At 38.5% G+C, this 13,809-nt stretch overlaps 1 protein-coding gene across 2 annotated transcripts in view; it reads left to right on the forward strand.

The window, feature by feature from the left end:
- Nucleotides 1–13,809, forward strand: part of Ork1 (open rectifier K[+] channel 1) — a 99,442-nt gene that overhangs the window by 69,439 nt on the left and 16,194 nt on the right. For both annotated transcript variants that reach the window (XM_075298927.1, XM_075298926.1), the window contains exons 3-5: nt 11,924–12,225; nt 12,362–12,613; nt 12,709–12,812. In XM_075298927.1, coding sequence (XP_075155042.1) covers nt 11,924–12,225; nt 12,362–12,613; nt 12,709–12,812 — 658 coding nt within the window. The remainder of the gene's footprint in view (nt 1–11,923; nt 12,226–12,361; nt 12,614–12,708; nt 12,813–13,809) is intronic.

Raw genomic sequence — 13,809 nt, forward strand, 5'->3', positions numbered from 1 at the left:
GTGGGGTATCATTGGTATAGGTTTTGGAGAACATAAAGGGGGGTACATGTTTATGGGTGCCTTGTCACAATCTGAGTATCTGAGTATGTCACTAATATTGAGTCCATTATTAAAAAAGAGGAAATCTGTCAATTAGTTGTGGGTAATAAATCCAAATTTCTGCAAATAGGGCAAAAGATTTATGTAAGAGCTACACGTAAGTCTAAATACGATCAGCTAGTACATCAAAATTTGAAATTTGAATAACATAGGTTAATAAATAAGAGTATTATGGGCAAATATGACAAAATCGAGCGATGCATATATATGGGAGCTATATCTAAATCTGAACCAATTTGTATAATATTTTGCAGGTATGATTGATACCACAGAAGGTCACTTTGTGTACAATTTGAGTACGATCAGTTAATAAATGAGGCCCCTATGGTCAAAAATAAGGTTATTAGGGGCAAATTTTTCAAAATCGGGCGATACATATATATGGGAGCTATATCTAAATTTGAACCGATTTCGATGAAATTTTGCACATAAATTTAGTGCTATAGAAGATTACATTTAGCCAACTTTGACTACGATCGGTTGATAAATAAGGGTTTTACAGTCAAATTTGACCAAATCGGGCGATACATATATATGGGAGCTATATCTAAATCTGAACCTATTTCGATGAAATTGCGCACACACAGTTAGAAGTATAGAAGATTATATTTAGCCAACTTTGAGTACTATCGGTTGATAAATAAGGGTTTTACGGTCAAATTTGAGAAAATCGGGCGATACATATATATGGGAGCTATATCTAAATCTGAACCGATTTCGATCATTTTTGGCACATATTGTCAGTACCATAAAAGATAAGAGTAAGCCAAGTTTGAGTAAGATCGCTTAATAAATAAGGTTTTTATGGCCAAATTTGGGAAAATCGGGCGATACATATATATGGGAGCTATATTTAAATCTGAACCGATTTGGATGAAATTTTGCAGACTTAAGGAGTGATGAAAAAGTTTACTATGTGCAAAATTTGATGACGATCGGTTTGTAAAAAAACGTAACGTGACTCCATTTGTCGAAATCGGTCGATACATATATATGGGAGCTATATCTAAATTTGATCCGATTTCTTCCAAATTCAATAGCGTTCGTCCTTGTTCCCAAAAAACACCCTGTACCAAATTTTATCCAAATCGGTTAATATTTGCGACCGGCATCCTGTGAACAACAAATACATTGACAGACGGACAGACACCAATCGCTAGATCAACTCACTGCATTCACCTCACACCTTAAGAAGCGATGCAAATTCAGTGCAGCGGCTGTTGAAATGGTGGACATCCGTCCTATGACAAGCCCATGTTAAATTCATCGCTTCTGCGTCAATTTGACACCCCTTCCAGATCCAAAAAGAACATTTTTTTACTCCTTTTTTGGCGACGCTGGATAGGAATAGCATTTTGTATAGAAACAAGATTTTGGTAATTTTTCCATAAAGTTAGATATTTAAGATTCTTCTAAAACTCAAACAAAAATGGTTCTTATACATCCAGAAACTGATATAAAGTCGGACGGATCTTCGTGGAAGAGTATATACCATCAAACCCCCTGAAATTCTATATATTTTCAAGTAACACGCTACAACGAAGAGTTTGATTCAATGTGGTGGTTATTTAGTTAAGTTTTGTCCCGGAAGAACTTAAGGCAGTATATACTTTTGGGTCGTGTACGTGAGTAAAAACTAGTAACGGGAGGTTTTCATGAAATTGGGCACCTAATTTTAGGGAAATCGAGAGAGCCAAATGTGTTGAAATCTTAGGAATTCCTGAAATTCTGTATGATGTTCGGTCAAAATTGGGATTGAACTCATCACCTTTCTATGCAGGGAGGGCATGCCAACCCTTACAAAAGGGTGCCACAAGTACTAGTAATTACTAGTAAGTACTTGCAGCTCGAACCTCGTTTTGATTTACATATAACGATTTTCTTGTTCAACATTTCCTCAAAAAAAAAAAAAAACTAACAAGCTTTGCACTTTAAAATCTCTATCCAAGGTTTGTCAATGACAATGATTTTTATCGCCACACACTATGGAATGGCATTTTTCCCGAAAACATTTTGCCATTGATACACAGTGAGACTTCCTCTAACCCCGTTGTGTAAAAATCATGATTTCAATAACCACCAACGAACGAACCCATTATCCAAGTGATCCAAATCGTTTTACATTAATTTGGCGGAAGGTAGTAGTCCGGCGTCTATCATTTGTAAATCTTCTTTTTTGTTTTTGTATTGGATTGCAAACAAGTGATAAGAGTCAATTGTATCACACGCTAATTGTTCACAACGTCGTAAATTTAGGTGTGTTTCGACTACAAATTATTTTATTTTTTCAATTTAAGTGGAAAAAAGCACAAGTGATTTGCAATGATTTCATTCGATTTCATTAAACGGAACTGATATTTCCTATGATAGAGGAGTCATTTTTTTGGGGGTATTTCATTCATAAAGAATACATTTCAATAGAATTAGCCGTTAATTTCTTTTGTTTTTTTTTTTAAATTTTTTTAGTTTGAGTTGATTGACATTGATATTGAAATTGACATTGGTTTTAGTTTTATCTTTTTAATTAAATATTTACAGAATTGTCTAGCAAAGCAATTTAGCAAACAAGCCGTGAATCAACCAAATGAAGATTTGCTCTGATTACATACCTCTAGATAATTCATTTTATGGCAAAATAAAGAACTATCAGTTACTTTGTGTATTCATCTTGGGAATTACCTGTTGTTCTAAGTTATCACATCGGAATTAATGTTCGGTTTCCAGATTGTATTGGGAAAAAGCTGGTAACGACTTAAAACCCCTGGCCCCAGACCCCGGAAAAAAATTCCAAAAAAGTGATCCCTCGATCTGGATGTAAACATCTTCCATAAAATTTACATCGGCTAAAGGCAGAAGTACTTCGATTTCAAATTCTTTGCTTTACTTTAGAAGTTATGACTTCACTGAAAGAAGATTTTTTCTGGGGAACGAAATTTTGGAGAAACGATTTTTTCTTTTGACGCAGTGCAGCCAGTATTGGGAATTTTTTTTTCGCAATTTGGGGATATTTTTCATGGAAATGTTTGACTTGGGGACTTGGGGGAATTGCCATAAATTTGGGAGTTTTAGAAAATCGGTTCAGTATAATAAATATATAATATTATTTTTATTTCTACATTATTAAAAAAGAAACACAAGCGAATCGTCAAAATTTAGAAACGATCAAAGGATTTTATTTTAGAGCCTCAACATTTACTCAGCTTGACTAGGACAATAATCTGTAATTTTGAAATCATTTCACGAGGACTCAGGCCTAAATGTTGCCCCCTCATCACATTCCTCACTGATTTGGACAATATATCCCATAAATATAGATATGATGAAAATGGCTCACCTTTATATTGATCTACTATCCAATTTTATTACTTGAGTATTTAGAAGTAATACTTCGTTCATAAATAATAGTTTTGTGCTTCGAAATCTTATTTTTTTTTTTAATTATTACTGATTTTCAACATCAGAGCCTGTTTCGCTATTTACTATTATTATTATACCCTCCACCATAGGATGGGGGTATATTAACTTTGTCATTCCGTTTGTAACACATCGAAATATTGCTCTAACGGCGATTTTCATGTAGCTCCGTTAGGCTTTAACTGCCAGTTAACAGAAAGTAAATTGCAAATATTTTCTCTCCAGTTAACTTTAACTGAAAAATTTTCGTCAGTTAAGTTCCTAACTGGCATATGGAATATATATGCAAGATGACAGCTTCTTCCATAATACAGTTTAAAAGTTGGTTAGTTAACGGAACACTAACGGAGCTTTATGAAAATGGGGGTAAGACCCCATAAAGTATATATATTCTGGGTCGTGGTGAAATTCTGAGTCGATCTGCGCATGTCCCTCCGTCCGTCTGTTGAAATCACGCTAACTTCCGAACGAAACAAGCAATCGACTTGAAACTTGGCACAAGTAGTAGTGATGTAGGTCGGACGGTATTGCACATGGGCCATGTCGGTCCACTTTTACGTAAAGGGTGATACGGTCAAAATTTGGTCAATATAAACTTGACGTATTTCTTTCAATTTTGCATTTAAAAAACCTGAACACCCCTCATTTTGAAGGTGTGTGTGTAGAATGCTGCTCCTATTTTGATTTTGGAATTCACTCTTCAGTTGTCAAAATGCCGTCCAAGCAAGAAGAGCAGCGTATCAAAATTTTGCTCGCGCATCGCGAAAATCCGAGCTACTCGCACTCAAAGCTGGCAAAATCGCTAAAAGTTGCCAAATCAACCGTTACAAATGTAATTAAAGTGTTTGGGGAACGTTTGTCGACAGCCATGAAGTCTGGATCGGGGAAAATCGAAAACCGGAAGCCGCTGAGACGACATAGAGAGTTGCCGGTGGTTTCAAGCGAAACCCTAACCTCTCTCTCCGAGATGCCGCAAATAAACTGGGTGTATCGTCTACAACCGAGCATCGAGCCAAAAAACGAGCCGGACTATCGACTTACAAGAAGGTAGTGACTCCAAATCGCGATGATAAACAAAATACGACGGCCAAAGCGCGATCCCGGAGGCTGTACACGACGATGCTGACGAAGTTTGACTGCGTGGTAATGGACGACGAAACCTACGTCAAAGCCGACTACAAGCAGCTTCCGGGACAGGAGTTTTATACGGCAAAAGGAAGGGGAAAGGTAGCAGATATTTTCAAGCACATAAAACTGTCAAAGTTCGCAAAGAAATATCTGGTTTGGCAAGCCATCTGTACCTGTGGCTTGAAAAGTAGCATTTTCATAGCTTCCGGGACTGTCAACCAAGAAATTTACGTGAAAGAGTGTTTGAATAAACGTCTGCTTCCTTTCCTGAAGAAACACGGTTGTTCCGTGCTGTTTTTGCCGGATTTGGCATCTTGCCATTACGGTAAAAAGGCCATGGAGTGGTACGCCGCCAACAACGTGCAGGTGGTTCCCAAGGACAAGAACCCTCCCAACACGGCAGAGCTCCGCCCAATTGAGAAATACTGGGCTAATTGTCAAGCGGAACCTAAAGAAGACCAAAAAACCTGCTAAGGACGAGCAGCAGTTCAAGGCAAACTGGCTTTCTGCGGCGAAGAAGGTGGACAAGGTGGCTGTACAAAATCTGATGGCAGGTGTCTAGCGTGAGGCCCGGCAATTCGGATTTGGAAAAGCGAAAGCCTAACTGAATATTTTTCCTGAATTTAATACTAATTGAACTTGAAAAAGAAATTTAATTTGATTTTTTAAATAAACGATTTCACCGATTTACACGCGTTTTTCCTTGACCAAATTTTGACCGTATCACCCTTTATAGCCCCCATATAAACGGACCCCCAAATTTGGCTTGCAGATCTTCTAAGAGAAGCAAATTTCATTCGATCGGGCTGAAATTTGGTACATTGTGTTAGTATATGGTCTCTAACAACCATGTCAAAATTGGTCCACATCGGCCCATAATTATATATAGCCCCTATATGAACCGATCCCCCGATTTGGCTTGCGGATTCTCTAAGAGAAGCAAATTTCATTCGATCCGGCTTGAATTTGGTACATGGTGTTAGTATATGGTATCTAATGACCATGCAAAAATTGCTCCACATCGGTCCATAATTATATATAGCCCCCATACAAACCGATCCCCCGATTTGGCTTGTGGGGCCTCTAAGAGAAGCAAATTTCATCCGATCCGGCTTGAATTTGGTACATGGTGTTAGTATATGGTATCTAATGACCATGCAAAAATTGCTCCACATCGGTCCATAATTATATATAGCCCCCATATAAACCGATCACCAGATTTGACCTCCGGAGCCTCTTGGAAGACCAAAATTCATCTGATTCAGATGAAATTTGGTACGTGGTGTTAATATATGGCCTCAAACACCCATGCCAAAATTGGTTGAAATCAGTCAATAATTATATATAGGCCCCATATAAACCGATCCCCAGATTTGACCTCCGGAGTCCCTTGGAAGAGCAAAATTCATCCGATTCGGTTGAAATTTGGTACGTGATGTTAGTATATTGTATCCAACAACCATGCTGGAATTGGTTCATATCAGTCCATAATTATATATAGCCCCCCATATAAACCGATCCCCAGATTTGACCTCTGGTGCCTTTTGGAGAAGCAAAATTCATCCGATCTGGTTGAAATTTGGTACGTGGTGGTAGTATATGATATTTAACAACCATGCCAAAAGTGGTTCATATCAGTCCATAATCATATATAGGCCCCACATAAACCGATCCCTAGATTTGGTGTTGGAGCCTCTTGGAGGAGCAAATTTCATACGAGTCAGTTGAAATTTGGTACATTGTGCTACTATGTGGCCGTTAACAACCATGTTTAACTAGGTCCATATCGGTCTATAGTTATATATAGCCCTCAGAAAAATCGATCCCTAATCACACAAAAATTGGTCCATATCAAGTTCATATTTCTATATAGCCCCGATATAAGCGACCCCCATATTTCAATTCTGGCTCTCTACGTACGGTGCAAAAGTCCATGTCGAGTCGTAATTATTTGTAGACTTACCTATACATAACTTTTTTGTCTAATATGTACCACGTATGGAATAACTCACAATTTAGAAAACGATGTTAAGAAGTTTTAAGATACCACAACCCAAGTAATTCGATTGTGGATGACAGTCTTTCGCAGAAGTTTCTACGCAATCTATGGTGGAGGGTACATAAGATGCCGAAACTGAGGCCTATTTTTAAGCAAAACCGAAGGAGTACTACCAAAATGGTATCAAAAAATTGGAAGGTCGTTATAATCGTTGTATCGCTCTTGAAGGGAACTATGTTGAATAATAATAATGTGTGTTTTCTTGGTTAGACCGGGGACTAATCAGCCAACCTGTTACAATGCTAATTCTACTCCCTGTGCAAAATCGGATTACAACTTTGACCTCTGTGGTCATATGAGTGGAAATCGGAATCGAAATATATATATATATATATATATATATATATATATATATATATATATATATATATATATATATATATATATATATATATATATATATATATATATATATATATATATATATATATATATATATATATATACATATACATATATATCGGAGCTATATCTAGGTTAGGTTAGGTTAAAGTGGCAGCCCGATTAAATTTCAGGCTCACTTAGACTATTCAGTCCATTGTGATACTACATCTAACTAAAAGTACTTATTACATATGGGCACTTCTAGTTTTAACCACTGAACCTTCACTATTATTTTCTTTTGTTGAACCAGCTAGATTGTTCCAAAAACAGTAACAGACTACTTAAGTTAACGTTTTCCAGGTCCGCCAGTAATCTAAAGCTGTATGCCCTTAAAATTCGCTTACGCCTTACACAAAATGCAGGACACTCACATAAGAGGTGTTTAATTGATTCCTTTTCCTCCGCATCATGACAGCTCATACAATAGTCATTATACTTCGCGCCAATAGTTTTTGCAAACTCGCCTATCAGGCAGCGATCCGTTATAGCAGAGATTAGGAGTGATATCTGACGTCTTGAAAACATTAACATATCTAGTGTCCTTAAATGGGGCCATATTTGCTTGGTGTCGTTACAACCCTTGCAATTCTCCCATCGAACATTTGCCATCATGACAGCCTTCTCACGCAGTAAGAGCTTGCAGGTAGCCAGAGGCATACCAACAGATTCTAGTTCCCCTGGAATATGTAAGGTAGTTCCTAGCCTTGCTAACTCATCTGCTTCGCTGTTCCCCGGTATGTTCCTATGGCCAGGCACCCATATTAGGTGAATATTGTGCTGCTCAGCCATCTCATTGAGAGATTTGTGGCAGTCGATGGCCGTTTTCGAGTTGAGGAACACAGAGTCCAAGGATTTTATTGCAGGTTGACTGTCTGAGTATATATTAATGCCAATATTGCTTGGAGCATTACTTCTCAGCCAATTCACCACTTATCTTATTGCTAATATTTCAGCCTGAAAAACACTACAGTGATCAGGTAATCTTTTCGCTATTCGAAGTTCCAGATCTTTAGAATATACTCCGAAACCCTCTTGTCCATCCAATTTGGAGCCATCAGTGTATAAATCTATATATCTTTTATTCCCCGGGGCCCGTGTACACCACGCCTCACTATTGGGAATTAGAGTTTCAAACTTCTTGTAGAAAAGTGGTTTCGCCAGAGTGTAATCCATTACGTTAGGCACATCTGGCATTATTTTGGGGACCGAACTGTGACCGTACATTTTTCCGACCACAGCGATAGCTCGCGCAACTGCACAGCCGCTGTTGCAGCTGACTGTTTGGCCAAAATGTCTAAAGGCAATAGATCTTACTGAATGCGCCTGAGATACACAAGCACGCCATACGCTGAACTTTATCTAAACCTGTCGGTTGCTGAAGTTCCGGCCATCAGACTACAACACCACATATAGCATTATAGGTCTAACCACTGCCGTGTATAGCCGATACACAATTTTCGGTTTTAGGCCCAACTTTTTTCCTATTGCCTTTTTGCACGAGTACAAAGCTATCGTATCTTTTCTCGCTCTTTCTTCAATATTAAGCTTAAAGTTCAGCTTCCTGTCCAGAATAACACCAAGGTATTTTGCACACTCACCAAAGGGAATTTCAATATCCCAAAGGATATGGGCTTAACCGTGGGAGTTTTGCGATCTTTGCAGCACATGACTAATTCTGTCTTTGCAGGATTTACTCCAAGACCAGGATTTACACTTTCGCCTATTTCTCAGTAAATCGGAGGTCTCTCTGTATAACATCTCTGATTGTGGATGGGAATTTTCCCCTAACTGCTAGAGCCACATCGTCTGCGTATGCCAGACCATCTTTTTATCCTTTCTTTTTCTAGGGAAACCAGAAGGTTGTTTATATCAACATTCCAAAGCAGAGGTGATAGAACTCCTCCTTGGGGAGTGCCTCTGTTCACATACCTTTGTATGTTTGCTTTACCTAGTGTGGCCGAAATACGTCTCCTCATTAGCAGTTCGTCTAGCAGCCTAAGTATACCTGGATCAACATTCAGAGTTGCCAGTTGCTCGGATAGACGTTATTGAATGCCCCCTCGATGTCTAGAAACGCCACGATTGTGTATTCATTGACAGATAGTGAGCTTTCAATAAAGCTGACTAGTTCATGCAACGCGGTCTCAGTATACCTGCCCTTCGAGTATGCATGCTGTCGTTTCGAGAGCAAACTTGAATCGACGCTAGTTCTAAGATAAATGTCTATCATCCTCTCCAGAGTCTTAAGTAGGAATGAGGATAAGCGGATTGGTCGGAAATCCTTCGCACTCGAGTGAGAGGCTTTTCCCGCTTTCGGTATGAAAACGATTTTGTTTCCCTCCACTTTTCTGGAATATATGCTAAGTTTAACATATATATCACCGTCAACCAGGGGATAATTCTTTCAGTCACTGCTTGTAACTCCGCCGGAGTAATTCCATCAGGTCCGGGGGATTTGCATGGCCCAAAGCTATTTAACGCCCATTTTATTCTAGATTCCGATACAATTTTCTCGATAGGAAATGACCGCTGAGCCACTGTGGCACCGCCAGAATATGGTTCAACCGTCTGATTTCCAGGAAAATGTGTGTCCAATAGTACCTCCAGCGTCTCCCTACTGGACGTTGTCCAATTGCCCTCCGATGTTTAAATGAAACCTGGAGCGGAGTTAGCTGATGCTAGTACCTTCCGTAGTCTTGAAGCCTCGGACGTATTCTCAATACTGCTGCAGTAATCATTCCAAATTTGGCTTGCATAGCTACACTGTTATTTCTACTTCCTATGCAAAATTTCACGTAAATCGGATTACAAATTTGACCTCTGTTGCCATATGAGCGTAAATCGGACGAAAAATATATATGAGAGCTTTATCTAAATTTGAACCGATTTCAAAATTTAAAGCAAATCAGGGCATAACTCTGACTTCTGGGGCCATATAAGGGCATATCGGGCGAAAGATATATGTAAGCTATATCTAAATCTTAGCCAATTTCAACCAAATTCTGCACACTTTACGACACTATCAATTGCACTCCTTGTGCAAAATTTAAAGCAAATCAGGTTGAAATTCTAGCTTCTAGGGTCATATAAGTGCATATCGGGTGAAAGATAAAGGGTGATGCGGTCAATGTATTTCTTTCAATTTTGCATTTAAAAAACCTGAACACCCCTCATTTTGAAGGTGTGTGTGTGTAGAATGTTGCTCCTATTTTGATTTTGGAATTCACTCTTCAGTTGTCAAAATGCCGTCCAAGCAAGAAGAGCAGCGTATCAAAATTTTGCTCGCGCATCGCGAAAATCCGAGCTACTCGCACGCAAAGCTGACAAAAGTTGCCAAATCAACCGTTACAAATGTAATTAAAGTGTTTGGGGAACGCTTGTCGATAGCCATGAAGTCTGGATCGGGGGGAAATCGAAAACCGGAAGCCGCTGAGACGACAAAGAGAGTTGCCGGTAGTTTCAAGCGAAACCCTAACCTCTCTCTCCGAGATGCCGCAAATAAGCTGGGTGTATCGTCTACAACCGTGCATCGAGCCAAAAAACGAGCCGGACTATCGACTTACAAGAAGGTAGTGACTCCAAATCGCGATGATAAACAAAATACGACGGCCAAATCGCGATCCCGGAGGCTGTACACGACGATGCTGACGAAGTTTGACTGCGGGGTAATGGACGACGAAACCTACGTCAAAGCCGACTACAAGCAGCTTCCGGGACAGGAGTTTTATACGGCAAAAGGAAGGGGAAAGGTAGCAGATATTTTCAAGCACATAAAACTGTCAAAGTTCGCAAAGAAATATCTGGTTTGGCAAGCCATCTGTACCTGTGGCTTGAAAAGCAGCATTTTCATAGCTTCCGGGACTGTCAACCAAGAAATTTACGTGAAAGAGTGTTTGAATAAACGTCTGCTGCCTTTCCTGAAGAAACACGGTTGTTCCGTACTGTTTTGGCCGGATTTGGCATCTTGCCATTACGGTAAAAAGGTCATGGAGTGGTACGCCGCCAACACCGTGCAGGTGGTTCCCAAGGACAAGAACCCTCCCAACACGCCAGAGCTCCGCCCAATTGAGAAATACTGGGCTATTGTCAAGCGGAACCTAAAGAAGACCAAAAAACTGCTAAGGACGAGCAGCAGTTTAAGGCAAACTGGCTTTCTGCGGCGAAGAAGGTGAACAAGGTGGCTGTACAAAATCTGATGGCAGGTGTCAAGCGTTAGGCCCGGCAATTCGGATTTGGAAAAGCGAAAGCCTAACTGAATATTTTTCCTGAATTTTATACTAATTGAACTTGAAAAAGAAATTTAATTTGATTTTTTAAATAAACGATTTCACCGATTTACACGCGTTTTCCCTTGACCAAATTTTGACCGTATCACCCTTTATATATGGGAGTTATATCTAAATCTGAGCCGATTTCTTCCAAAATCAATAGGGTTCAAATTTGAAGTCGATTGGACTAAAATTGCGAAAATGTGTTCACAGACAGACGGACATGGCTATAGGGACTACGGGCCGATCCTGAGCAATATTGCCAAAAACACCATGTGTCTATCACGTCTCCTTCTGGGTGTTGCAAATATATACACTAATTTATAATACCCTGTTCCACAATGTGGCGCAGAGTATAAAAATACAAAAAAGACAACTAATGTGAAGACAATTTCATTAATGTTGAAGAAATTTTCAGAATTATTGACTTTGGACCAAGGAAAAATGATAGAAATGAGTTTTTTATACTAAGCAAAATTCGCATTCATATTTTAGGCACAAGACAATATTTTTTCAGTGTATATATAAAATTATTTATAACATGTTTTGTTTTCCATCTTTATCTTTGCAGAATATATCCTAGAACAATTGGACGACAAAAATACTACTACCCAAAATGAAGTTCTGGAGCGCATCACAGATTATTGCGGCAAACCAGTTACCGATTATCGCAATGATGAATATGAAGTACCCTATACGTGGACATTTTATCATTCGTTCTTCTTTGCCTTCACAGTGTGTTCAACGGTGGGCTATGGTAATATATCGCCTACCACCACATTGGGTCGTATGATAATGATAGTCTATTCCGTAATTGGTATACCTATAAATGGTATTTTATTTGCGGGATTAGGTGAATATTTTGGCAAAACGGTAAGTTAAATTCAATTTTTTAAACGGAAAAGTGAGTGGTTTGTCCATATTCAATCTCTGCCCTCTTGTTGTCACTTTAAATAAACAACTGATCAATAGGTCGAAACGCCTGTAATAATTTCAATTTCTTTTACAGTTTCAAGCAATTTATCGACGTTATAAAAAATATAAAATGAATCATAATGTTCACTATGTGCCACCACAATTGGGATTAATCACAACGGTTTTGATTGCTTTGGTACCTGGGATAACATTATTTCTCCTAATACCATCATGGGTATTTTCATATTTTGAAGACTGGCCATATTCATTGGCTTTTTACTACTCATATGTGACCACAACTACCATTGGATTTGGTGATTATGTGCCTACCTTTCAGCCACAACAGGTGATTTGAAGATAATTTATTTGGGATGCTATGCAAACAAAAAAAAACGGAAAAAGCAATTATAAATTAAAAATCGTTCTTTATTTTTTATTTAGCCAAGAGAATTTGGTGGATGGTTTGTGGTTTATCAGATATTCATTATTGTTTGGTTTATATTCTCCTTGGGTTACCTACTCATGATAATGACATTCATTACGCGGTAAGTATTTTAAAGAAAAGTATTTATATACAAAAAATATTTACATGTATATAAAATTGTGTTTATTTAAAGGACTCCATTTAATATTTTAAAGTATTTATGCATTTTTTGTTCAATAATATTTACCCCCATTACTAATCCCCTATTTTCTAAATATACTAAAGTGGTTGTAAAAAAAATAGTTTAATATTTTATATTTTAAATATTCGCACCCCATGTACGCCAGAAATTAATGTAGAAAGAAAATTTTAGACCGAAGAGTTTTAAATTTGTTAGGTTTGTGTGATACATCAGGGGGGTTTGATGACAGATATTCTCCCAAGCAGAGAAGTTCAAATCGGATAAAAACTACAATTTCTAGAAGCCCTAGGAGTTAAATCGGGAGTTCGGTGTACCAAAACATGAAAGGATACACACAGTATTCAGCAGATCTAATTTGTGTTCTAGAATCTATACCCCAAAACGGAAGGCCGGTTTATAAGGGGGCTATATCAAAACCTGTACCGATACACAATATATTCAGCACACCTCTTTATGGTCCTAGAATACCTCTAGATTTCCAATTTCTGGCAAATTGGGTAAAAACTACGGATTCTAGAAGCCCAAGATGTAAAATCGGGAGATCGGTCTATATGGGGGCTATATCAAAACATGGACCGGTACCCACCATTTTCGGCACACGTCTTCAGGGTCCTAGAGTACCTCTAGATTTCAAATTTCAGGTAAATTGGATTAAAACTACGGATTCTAGAAGCCCAAGAAGTAAAATCGGGAGATAGGTCTATATGGGGGCTATATCAAAACATGGACCGATACACCCCATTTTCGGCACACCTCTTTATGGTCTAAAATACCTCTAGATTTCCAATTTCTGGCAAATTGGGTAAAAACTACAGGTTATAGAAGCCCAAGAAGTAAAATCGGGAGGTCTATATGGGAGCTATATCAAAACATGTACCGCTACTCACCATTTTCGGCACACCTCTTTATTTTCCTA

This window comes from Haematobia irritans, chromosome 3 (assembly GCF_050003625.1).
Source record: "Haematobia irritans isolate KBUSLIRL chromosome 3, ASM5000362v1, whole genome shotgun sequence".
Classification (NCBI taxonomy): Eukaryota; Metazoa; Arthropoda; class Insecta; order Diptera; family Muscidae; genus Haematobia; species Haematobia irritans.